We start from the raw sequence: 12,500 nt of genomic DNA, 5'->3' as shown, positions 1-12,500 counted from the left end.
AATGAAACAGTCATGGCTAAGTAATGCAAAACATGTTTGTGTGTGTAAGTGTGCGCGTTTGTGTGCGCATGTGTGTGTGTACCCTGTATTCGGAGACTCTCCTGATACTGTATAATGAAGTACTCCTGGTTGTGTTGAAGCTTGCGCAAGTCGTTCTCCGTGTCCTGAGTCAGGATCCTCAGCTCCTCAAAAGCCTGGTTTATCTGCTGGTACTTCTGAGACATGCTGTCCATCATCCCGCTCAACGGAGAACTTGACTATAAACACACACACACACACACACACACACACACACACAGAGAGGTCTGTTTTAACTACAGTGTTAAAGTGTTTGCTGACTCTTGTCAGCGTACAACGTAAACAGAAAAGATTAACATTTTAGAGTCTATATTTACAAAAATACGTTTTAAATATAAAAATGAAACTAATTAAGAAATATTGCCCAAATATACACTAATCTAGAGTGTTACACAACTGTGAAACCAAGAAGCTTCCGCTTTCATAATCAGAATTTCATAAAGAATATGTGTGTGTGTGTGTGATACTATTACTTACATTAGTAGCTTCCCTGACGAGTCTCTGCTCTGTGTAGAGAATGTGTTTGATGCATCTCACCAGCTCCAGCGGACATCGGTCGTATGTGCTCTGAAATACAACACGTTCTCTCCGTTTCATCTTGACTGTCGTCATTATGCATGTCCTCTCACGTATCCGTTACAGATGATCATCGTCCTCACCACTCTTACGCTGCACCTCTGTCTAGTTTATGAGTAGGAAGACGGCCTGCCTACATACTGCTCGTGTATGTGTTTATGTTTTGTGTGCTGTTGCTCTGAGGCATAAAGCAAGGAGTGTGTGTGGGTGTGTGTGTGTGTGTGTGTGTGTGTTTATATGTGTTTACCTTTAACTGTGAAGCGTAGTGGCCTAGTTTGATCTTGAGCAGAAAGCCATCCTCTCCCATTTGATGTTCTGCTTTTTTCTGTAGTTCTTGAATTAGACTGTCCAGCAAGCGCTTGGCTTTAAACTCCTCCTGCGGGTTCTCCAGGTCGATAGAGTCCCTGAGAGATCGTCAAGAAAAATATAAGTGTCATGATTATAACCTTTTAAATACACGGGGCGTGGTGTTACAGGAACGTCTGCGAGACAAGTTAGTTCCTGTTATCATTTATGTTACAGCAGCTATAAACAGACTTTCCATTACCAGCCTCACAAAGACAAAAATTTTTTTTACCAAGAAACCAGAAACCACAAAGTCCTCTGTCCTAAAGACTACTCCGTATTGGGAAAACGTACTGACACTGGAGTCTTTTTCCACGGATGTTAAATAAACATCTCCGTACAGAAAACTTCACCATATCAACGATCATATGCACTTCTTTTTTATTGAAACATGTTTCCATGTAATCATCCATGTATTATTAGTAGAGACGCACCGATTCGTTTCTCAGCTGATACTGATAACCGATTATTCAGAGTGATATCGGCGTGTATTCCCGCCCTCTTTTGATTGACAGGATATAATCCGCCCTGACCATCGGATGTTCTTAAACTATTGGCCGATGGCGGGGAAAATAGCCTTTATCGGCCGACACATCGGTGCATCTCTAATTATTAGGCTTAGACTATGTAGAATGTCCACCATACAGGTCCATGTGTGTGAGCCGTTACTATAGAAACGATAACCTATTAGTATTAATAAGCGCATTAATATAAACCTGTGATTTGAATTACAGCCGGCACTACTGTCAGAGCTGCTGTATCTTTTATTTTCGACACCTTCAGACCAATCAGATTCAAGAATTCATCAGTGCTGCGTTAGAGACACTTATTTGGTCATCACACAGAGGCACGTACCAGAGTTGGCCCTCTATCCACTGGGACAGGTAGTGTCGCACCTCTATGGGGAAATGCTGTCCGTAGAGAGACTGCATCTGGTGCAGGGCGTCACCCTGCAGCTGCTGGGCCTGAATCCACACCGCCATCTGAAAGAGCAGACAGTTGCACCGTTTAGTTTCATTTGAAAGCTTTCGATATCCTTGCTCTTTGATACGGCCGTTACAGTAAACCATTACAAGTTTCGCGAAAACAAAAAGTACCTTCCCTTTTTATGACCCTGCAACTGAGCAAAAAAGTAAAGCAGGCAGATTGCAGTCCTTTCTTTGGACTTTCCAGAAGTTGCTCACGTCACCATGGCAACCTTTGCAAAACAGTGAAACACTGAGCAGTGTTTTTTAATCCCTTGCTAATTATTACCATTAAAAATGATTTGCAAATGTCAGATTTGACACTATAATTCTGATAGAGAAAATGTGCTTTCTTTCATCTTTTAAATGTTTTTTTTTTTTTTTTTTTTTTTTTTTAAATACTGGTCTGTTAGCCAATTCAAACATAACACGAGTTTATTATACATTAATATACTTGAAATATTCTCCTTGGCAGAAAGCGAGGTCGCATCTTTCAACTGGTATTTACATGTTCAATCCGGTCAAGACAAGAGCTCTGGCTAAAACGTTACTAACATGAGATCTGGGAAGGGGGCGGGGCTTCCAGTGCGTTCAAGGACTCCTGGGAAGTTCGTATTTACGAGTTGGGAAGTCATAATTACGACGTCAGGTGCGCTCAAGTCACTTTAGTCGGAGCAAAATGGCGGTGCACCTTCTTTTAATTAACTACAAAAAAAATACAGCAAGGTGTGTTTAGCTTTTTTATGTTTTTAATCAAGTTATGAAGCCAGTGTCAAGTTTAGCGTTACATATTATATCTTAACTGTACAATTCTATGGTATTTTGTGCGGGAAATTAACTTTCAACAAATTTACCATCAACTTAACTACAGACGTTGCATCCATTGGTTCCACCATGTTTTCTTACTGCTACGCCCCCAACTCGGAAACTCGGGGCTCGAAGACAATCCTGAGTCTCCGCACTTGTAACTATGATTTTGTTGGCCTCTCAGCCCACATCACTGCACAGCTTTAGTGTTCCCCTGCATCAACACACCTGTCGCGTCCCTCTCAAGCATGCTCGATTTTAGGCTGCGTTGCAGAAAACGAGAAGCGACGGTCATCAACTCGTCTCGGTTTTCCAAAACCACTTTCACACATGTTCTGTCCCTGCTGTTTCCAGATCTGTGTTATACTTCTGCCCCCCCCCCCCCACCATTTACATGGAAACAGGATTTCCTGTCACAACGAGAAGGCTGGCAAAATGCAAAGAGGATACTTTTACTACTATTTTTAAGATCAATGGTAAAATGGTAACTCAAAGAACAGGAAGTTGTCGGTGTGAATATAATTTCCATTTGTATTCTGCGAAAACAAATCAGTAATCTTTAAAGCCTCGAGCAGCGAGCGCTGAAAGAGCTCCGACGGCACACCACGTCGCCTGCGACTATAGGCTTCGGAGTGGCGTCGACTGCAAACGTTTTTTGTTGGGTTTTTTTTTTTATACAAAAAAAAAAAAAAAAAACATTTTGTCTTTATGTCCGATCGACTTACTGCCGCGCCGATATTGCCGTTCTGACGGCAGTGAGAAGAGATTAATAAAGGAGAAATAGAGGTAGAGAGATCACGTAAATCAATAGGGCTTTATTCCTAGTTTCTAAATCTTTTGGGATCATTCAAGTGCGGCATCACACACACACACACACACACACACACACACACACACACACACACACATTCCTAAACCAAGCAGCTAAAATACACAATCTGGATAAAAACACCAGATGGGCAGAGTAGATAAAAAATGAAGGTGTGGCACCAGAGAGTGTCCAGTGTATCTTCTCATGGTAATATCAGCTTATGCCTTCTGTTAATCGTATTTGTTTGCATCCTGATAGCTTCCACTGATAGATGGACTGAGATAAAACGTCTCGGTGTCTGTCATGGGGTCTGTCATCAGCTGTACAAAAAAACAACAACAAAAAAAAAACCCAACATTTGAAGCGCTCTGAATGTGCTGGCAATCGGATAATCGCTCTTTGTAGAAGGAACGACTAAAAAGTTTTGTTTTTTTTTTTTTTTTTATAAATAGGAATGTTTTTTTTATCAACATTTTGTTAACGATGAGAATTTAACCACTCGAGCAATGCACAACTCTTCTTTTTAACAAGGAGGGAGTGTAGATACGGCACCAATTGAAGGGGAAAAGCCTACAGATTTACAGATATAGGGATAAAACTTATCAAATAAAACGTAATGAAATAAAATAATAAAATATAAAAGGGGAGAAGTTGTGTACAATGGGTTAGATTATAACTTATCAAACCATAAAACGTTACAAAACAACCCGTTCAAGATAATACGGAAGTCCTAAGAGGCCATGCATTATTATTATTATTATTATTATTATTATTATTATTATTATTATTATTATTATTATTGTGATCTCAGCATAACAAAAGTGGTTTTCTCATGATCGCAACATAACAAAAGTGGTTCCCTTTCAAAGGGAACTTCGACGTTGCATTTAGCATAACACTATGGGAGCGCCTCTCGCGTGTGACCGGCATCTCAAGCTTGTGTAAAATCATGCTTATTTATAGGCCTGCCATGATCAGGTGATGTGGCAATTAAGCGCGTCGCGTGATATAAATATGGCACCTGTGAACGGGGGGTTGTTTGTGTAAAGAAACAAAAAAGACGCTTCATTTCCGCTCTATCTTTTCTCAAGAATCTTATCTCAGAACTTTTCTATCCCTTTAAAAAAAAGAGAGAGAGAAAAAAGGAACGAGCGAGAGAGAAAAATATGAGTGAGAGAGTGAGCTTGCACAGGAGACCGTTCAGTGGTGGCTGAGATGTTGGGGGTTTCGTCCAAGGACGAAACTTGTGAGAGTAATCTGTGTCACACGGTGATGTGTACGTGCTCTGAAAATTTGAGTGTCCCTGGTTTCTAGCCTTGGGCCACACTCTAGGGGTGTTTCCTTAGGGCAAGACGGTAATGTCAGACACCTCCCTCACAGGCTGGAGCACGGTCTTAGACAGCTGTCCAGCTCACGGTCTCTGGAGCGGCCCTCATCTGGAGCGGCATATAAATTTCCTAGAAATGTGGGCCATATTTCTAGCACTGAAATTCCTTCTTCTTCAATCGAGGTCACCATGTGTTTACAGACAACACACCGGTGGTCTCATATATTGACCACCAGGGAGGATTATGTCCGCGCCCCCTGTTCAGGCAAGCGCAACTAATTCTTCTCTGGGCAGAAGGAAAGTTTGTCAGTGAGTGCAATGTACATTCTGGGAATATGGGGGCAGACATCCTGTTGAGGCAGGGGCTGAGGCCCAGGAATTGGTGGCTCCAACCACAAGTGGTGGAGTCCATATGGCGAGGTTTGACCAAGCGAGACTGCATGTGTTTGCCTCCGAGGAGACAACACACGGCCCGCTGTGGTTCGCCCTCACTCCTCCCGCACAATTAGGGCTGGACGCCATGGTGCACATGTGGCCAAGGTGACATCTGTATGCTTTTCCCCCGATCGCGCTGCTCCCACAAGTTCTAGCAAGAGTTCGCCAAGACAGGCTACGTCTGCTGCTAGTAGCACCTTATTGGCCAGCTCGAATATGGTTCTCAGAGATAATATCCCTGCTAGATGGCACTCCTTGGGAGATTCCCATCCACAGGGATCCACTGTAGACCAAGTGAACTGCGCAATAGCTACAGTCCTGGAGTTCTTACAAGAACGTTTCTCAGTGGGGTGGGCTCCTTCTACGAACAGGGTTTACGTGGCCGCCATGTCAGCCACCCACGCCCCTGTTGGTGGAGCCTCTGTGGGGCAACATCCTCTAACTTCGAGGTTTATGCGTGGTGTCAAGTGGCTGAGGCCCATCTGCAGGTCGCGCATACTTTCCTGGGACCTTTCTGTGGTCCTGGAAGGTCTGTCAGGTGCCCCATTTGAGCCCTTAGAGTCAGCCTCTGCGAAGCTTCTGACTCTAAAGGTAGCTCTTCTGCTGGCCCTGACATCTCTCCGGCGAGTAGGAGATCTACAAGCTCTCTCTGTTGCCCCTTCCTGCCTTGACTTTGCCCCTGGATTAGCCAAGGCCTTCCTGTATCCTATGCCGGATTATTTTCCTAAAGGTGCCTACATCGGCTGCCCACCGTGTGGTGTTGCAGGCTTTCTGCCCTCCTCCATTCCCCACACCGGAACAAAAGAGAATGCACCTGCTGTGTCCAGTAAGGGCTCTCTGTATTTACGTCCACCACTCCGGCCAGTGGCGTAAGTCAGAGCAGCTGCTGGTCTGCTTTGGTGGCGACAGTAGAGGTGATGCTGTGTCAAAGCAGCACATCTCTAATTGGATAGTGGATGTGTGTGCTGCTGCAGGGTGGTCTACGCCACACACATTAATTCGTTATTACAGCCTGGATATTCATTCCGCCCCGGGCTCGAGTGTCTTGCAGTGAACCTCAGGCTTGGGTCTTTGTTAACAGGCCGTACCCTCGGTATGACGGAGTGGGTATTCTCGTTCCCATAGTGTTATGCTAAACGCGACGTCAAAGTTCCCTTTGAAAGGGAACGTCTGGGTTACGCATGTAACCCTGTTCCCTGAGAAGGAAACGAGACGTTGCGTAGCTTTGTCATACCGGGGCAGGCCTGTGAATTGCCTCTTTGCTTCAGATAATAGAGGCTGATGGCGCAGTTCACACGTGCCATATTTATATCACGCGACACGCTTAATTGCCACGTCACTTGATCATGGCAGGCCTATAAATAGGCATGATTTTACACAAGCTTCGATGCCGGTCGCCCGCGAGAGGCACTCCCATAGCTCTCCCATCTCCCTTCTTAGGGAACAGGGTAACCCAGACGTTTTCTCGTGATCTCGACATAACAAAAGTGGTTTTCTCGTGATCTCGACATAACAGAAATGGTTTTCTCGTGATCTCGACATAACAAAAGTGGTTTTCTCGTGATCTCAACATAACAAAAGTCATTTTCTCGTGATCTCAACATAACAAAAGTGGTTTTCTCGTGATCTCAACATAACAAAAGTGGTTTTCTCATGATCTCAACATAACAAAAGTCATTTTCTGGTGATCTCAACATAACAAAAGTCATTTTCTCGTGATCTCGACATAACAAAAGTGGTTTTCTCATGATCTCGACATAACAAAAGTCATTTTCTCGTGATCTCGACATAACAAAAGTCATTTTCTCGTGATCTCAACATAACAAAAGTCATTTTCTCGTGATCTCAACATAACAAAAGTCATTTTCTCGTGATCTCAACATAACAAAAGTGGTTTTCTCGTGATCTCAACATAACAAAAGTGGTTTTCTCATGATCTCAACATAACAAAAGTGGTTTTCTCATGATCTCAACATAACAAAAGTCATTTTCTGGTGATCTCAACATAACAAAATTATTTTCTCATGATCTCAACATAACAAAAGTCATTTTCTGGTGATCTCAACATAACAAAAGTCATTTTCTGGTGATCTCAACATAACAAAATTATTTTCTCATGATCTCAACATAACAAAAGTCATTTTCTGGTGATCTCAACATAACAAAAGTCATTTTCTGGTGATCTCAACATAACAAAATTATTTTCTCGTGATCTCAACATAACAAAAGTGGTTTTCTCACATCATAATTTTATCATGAGAAAAACTCACACCTTAAGACTAAGTGTTGCATGCACATTGTCGCCTTCGCCATCATAAATTTAATAATTGTCCGCTGTAGAGATGGACATTATCGCCGCATTAAGAGAGAAGGGTGTCCCAGAGAAGAACCAGGGTCACTATAATGTCGTCAGCAATAAATCTGTAGATCTGACAGCCTCCTTCTCAAGTGTCGTCAAGTCATGATCACGGGAAAGCGACAATTAAAAAAATAATAATGCATGGCCTCTTAGGGCTTCTGTAAGATATGGTGTCCGGATACAATAAAAAGTATCTGTCGAAGAATGTTCCATGCATGTCAAATACTCCATAGTGATCGAAACTTTATACCAAGCGTTTAACGAAGGTGCCATGACAATACAATATTTTTTTCTGGCAGCAAAAGACAAAATATCAAATAATCTGGTAGCATATTAGATAGCCACTTACTGGGAAGGCGTAGCAAACTGGAGAATGTTGATGCTTATCTAAAAAATGATTTCCAGTTCCACTGCTGTCAGCAACAGCTGACACTACAAGAGTAAACATTTACAAAATGAAAGACAGCAAAAAAGAAAGCGCTCAAACAGGAATTGGACTGAGAAAGAAGGAAGACGAATGAATATCAGTTAGCGAAAGAGACCGCTTTCACACTTGCCATATTTTTTCTCAACCTCCAGCACCCTTTTCTTTACATGTAATCCTAGAGAAATGCTAGCATGTTGCTGAAAGTTTTGAAAAAACGTAATATTTCAGAAAACCTCAGTGACGTCAATTGCGTTTTACCTCCTGACCAACTCGACTGCAAGATCGGAGAGTGTGAAAAAACCACCATGGAGGAAAGGTCTGGTAGAAAAAAATGAGTCTTGTTATGAGGAACATGTACAATCTGAGATATTTCAGTGGCAATATTTTAATATTTTTTTTTAAGCATAAAAAAGCCACTCCACCAAGGCCTAGTGTAAAAGAGAAAGTATTTGAACACTATGTAACGTTTGCTAGGATGACTGACATGTAATCATTTAGCTTGAGCATTTAATGCTAGGTGCCATCCTCCAACATAGAGCTGTTTTGTTGGTTTCATCATTGTTTCTACAAACTTATGGTTCTGATACAGATCCATTCAATCAAATGAATTCAATTAGTAACGGTTCTACTATCAGCCAGATAACGGCCTGGGCGATGTCTGTAGTGCAGCAGGCGACGGGATTCAAAACGAGTACCATGTGCTGTACTTGCAGCAGATTTATTTTAAATACCGTATTAAAGAAGTATTTTGTGAAAATCATTGTTGTTGTTTTTTTCCCCCTGGCTGCTCAAAATAAAATCCACTGGTGACCGCTAACCCATGAGCCTACTAATAGCCCAGACACATAATCCGCTTGTCCTGGGCACCTGCACATCCTCCGTATCGCTGCACGTGAGGCTCCGCCTCCCACGGTTTTCCACAAATTCTGCCCCCATTTAATCGCTACATATTCGAGCCAGATGTGCATAAACGACTTATCTCAGCGTGTATAACGGCCAAATGAGTCAAAGCATTGCAGAAAACTCAAAAAGGTTTCACTCAGATGGATTTCATGTATTTGTCCTTTTCTCAAAGCAACATATTCCCCCCTTGATCATAACGTACAGACTTTTAAACCCGGGCAGATGAGGGTATACCTGATAATCCGTCCTCTCGCTCTTTCTCTGTAGAGCTGTATGTGTACTCCTGCTGCCTAATGTGATGTCAGGGTCTGATCCTGAAACACTTTTACTGCTGTGGCTCCTCCAGTCCTCTGGACCTGCTTGATGGAACCTTGTGACTCACTCTATGCTGCTGTGGATGGCCTCACATGGATACCCTAAAGATTGTTGTTGACATTTCCACATGGATACCCTAAATACTGTAGTGGATAAATTACATGGATTCCCTAAAGATTATTGTGGATTATTTTCATAGGATACCCTAAAGATTGTTGAAGCATGTGCATGATCTACCACACTGATACTCTAAAGATTTGCACTTCCCCCAAAACAGTTCATGCCCAAGTTCTCACCTTTTCTTCAGTGTATAATCTCACCTGGATACTGTAGATTTTTACCCGAGAGCTGACGCAGCAATCATAAACAATTGGCTCATAGCAAACACAATTTCAACACACTTTAATACTGTCGGACTTAACAGTACACTATTGTGGAAGGGTAATAAGTCTGGATCTTCTCAAGGATTCCTCCTTGTGCCGTCTCAGGGCGATTTTTCTTGAGGCATCTACGGCCAGCTACAGATAATCAGCAGGGAATCCACTTTGCATCGGCAAAGCCATTGTTTCCCTGTCGACTGCACCACTTGGATTTGATGCCTTAGGGCACAAAAAGTTTGCATCTTTTCATAGCACAACCAATAGCATAGATGCGTGTTTGCTCCCATCTTCTCCAAAGAATGACCGAAGCCAGAACCTTTTTTTATTTGAAATTTCCATAGATGCTGGATTTTGAAACCTACAGAATGGGCTAGCTCTGCGAACAATCAATTGCTGCTTTTCGAATAAAGCTCAAAAATTCTGAATTTCCAAACTCCAACTATGAAAGCCAAAGAAAATGCGCCCTCAACTCGTAATTCCTACTTGATGGTCTCCTCATCCCCGAGTTCATCAAATCAACATGGCTGTTCAGAGCATTAAGAAGACACAAAGTAGCAGTTCTTTATTTATAAAATGAGTTATACTGTATATAACAAGTATATACAACAACTTTACATCAACATACAGACATGGCTAGTTCACATATAGCCATACAGTTCACTGTTTTTAGGAGTAAAATATACATCACTCATCCCAGTCACCTAGCTACACTGCTGCAAACAAAAAGAGCAACACGTAGGCGTCCATTTCCCCAGAATTATGACATCATTCTGACTCGGGTAAGTCGAAAGCGGCATATATTTTTAAACGCGTACTGATGATGTAGCACCGCTTCAACTACACGTAATGATCGTACGGTGCGTCTACCTGCGATCTGCAGGCGCCAGCTGTATTACGGAAGCGGATTTCAACCATTCACAGAAACAAAGAAACTAATGTCACATACAACGAATCCTTACCGCTAGTTTGGAGTCATCCGTCACCTTTAGTATCAGAGAATACAACCGTCCGTGAAATTCCTACGAGAATTCAAGCCGTCACGTCCTAAATTAGACAGAGGGAAGTCGGACTTCTTTTAACTGAATGCACGTCATTAGCCCGTGCTGCCCCTGTCTAATCTGTGTGCTAATCACTGTTTTCCTGATGGCTAGCAAAAAGCCACAAATTGGACTTTGAGTGAGTAGGAAGTGGTTATTAAAGATAATTCTGTTCTTACAAACAGGCTTTAAGATACAATTCAGAGGCTAATAAGAGAAGAAGAAAAAAAAAAAAAACATAGTAAATGGGTCTTAATGGACCCTCGGATGTTTTGTACAGTGAATTTATCGGCACTGATCTTGTCTCATATCGATAACAGAATTATTATTTTTTTCCCCCTTAATTGCACTGAATCTTGACATTTCCAATTTTATTTTCAAATCACTTCCATATGTGGCAAGTTGGAAGTGAGTTCCATTTAACTCAGTAATAACTGATTCAAACAGCTGGCCACTTGATACACGTTGCACATCTGTCCAGCGCACACAGCTACCATGGCGATCGCCTTCATCCCTTAGCGCCCGGGGTTTCCTTTTATGGGATTGATTCTTCCTGAATTGATCGTTTCTGAATATTTACGGTGGACGTGAAGTAAAGGGGTCAGTGCTGACAGACTGACACGAGGAAATATGCTAGGTGTGATCTGTACGATGCTAAGTGCGATAAGTGTGATGCGTTCATGCATTTTGGGGGAATGCCCGAGAGTAGTAGAAGCCCAAATTACCATCAACCAGTGTCACCGTATTAATAATGTAGAAAATGTATAACAGTTCCACTTAATGTGCTACTAATATATTAGTAACACTGTACATCTTACCTTATTGATTCAGATCTAAATGGAGCAACGCACGATTCTGATTGGTTAATCCGGTTTCTCACCATTAAATAAGGGAAGATGAGAGAAATGCATATCGGACGTTGACCTTTATGTTATTCGAGATGCACGAAATAAGCTGTGCTGACTGCTTTGTTGCTGTCGTTTATTTATTTATTTATTTATCTATCAGAGCGCCTGACCAATCCGGTCGCAGGCTGTAAGGCAAGCGAGAAAAACAAACACGGAGGACGAAGTGACGGCGAAACACAAGTGTCGTCTCTTCTCTCGATTTTCCTTCTCCAGAGCTGCAGCAAAGGAAGATAAACAACCTCCTCATCGCCAAAGTTCACCGTTATTACCGATAATAATCAAACTCATCCCAATTCTAAACCAGGCCGGCGAGTTATATAATATTAGATAGATATAATGATATTTATTTGCCTTTATCGACGTATTTTGCATAGGAGAGATCCAGATGTGGTCATCCAGTGGCAAGCCGGAACGTGACGCATACAGTAGGCGGGGCCTAGAGAAGGGGGAAGAGAGAAAAGAAACCCATCCCACCACCGACACGAGTGGCACATAGAGCGAACAGGAATACACCGGAGAACGTAACACCCCGCAATTTAATATTTAACACCGTGATGATAGCTGGAAAGTGATCGAAACGCAGTTTTTTTGTTTACGTTTTGGTTTTTTCATTACTGGCGCAGATGCTCAAAAACAGTGAGGATTTCGGCCATGTTGACATTAGATAGCCGTCACGGGATGACACTGAAAATGTACCGTTACATCTTTTTTTTTTTTTTTTTTGCTGTTCATGCTTCAGAATCGCCCGAAATCTGCCACGGCTCCCGACTGCGCAGCTAATATCATCACACCCTCCTCTACTCTCCTTAATCACAGTGTTTATCGTG

The 12,500-nt window shown here is 42.3% G+C and overlaps 1 protein-coding gene across 5 annotated transcripts in view; it reads right to left on the bottom strand.

Annotated features, from left to right (window-relative positions):
• Positions 1-12,500, bottom strand: part of stat5a (signal transducer and activator of transcription 5a) — a 99,987-nt gene that overhangs the window by 26,937 nt on the left and 60,550 nt on the right. For 3 of the 5 annotated variants that reach the window (XM_017493166.3, XM_017493158.3, XM_053675884.1), the window contains 4 exons: positions 1,855-1,982; positions 902-1,058; positions 556-645; positions 83-257 (listed from right to left, as the gene is read on the bottom strand). In XM_017493166.3, coding sequence (XP_017348655.1) covers positions 83-257; positions 556-645; positions 902-1,058; positions 1,855-1,982 — 550 coding nt within the window. Of the gene's footprint in view, positions 1-82; positions 258-555; positions 646-901; positions 1,059-1,854; positions 1,983-12,024 lie in introns of all 5 variants that reach the window. The other 2 variants (XR_006984187.2, XM_017493148.3) reach the window with 1 other exon arrangement.

Source organism: Ictalurus punctatus, chromosome 2 (genome assembly GCF_001660625.3).
Source record: "Ictalurus punctatus breed USDA103 chromosome 2, Coco_2.0, whole genome shotgun sequence".
NCBI classification, from domain to species: Eukaryota; Metazoa; Chordata; class Actinopteri; order Siluriformes; family Ictaluridae; genus Ictalurus; species Ictalurus punctatus.
The sequence above is the reverse complement of the archived record's forward strand: the minus strand, read 5'-3'. Positions and strand labels throughout refer to the sequence as shown.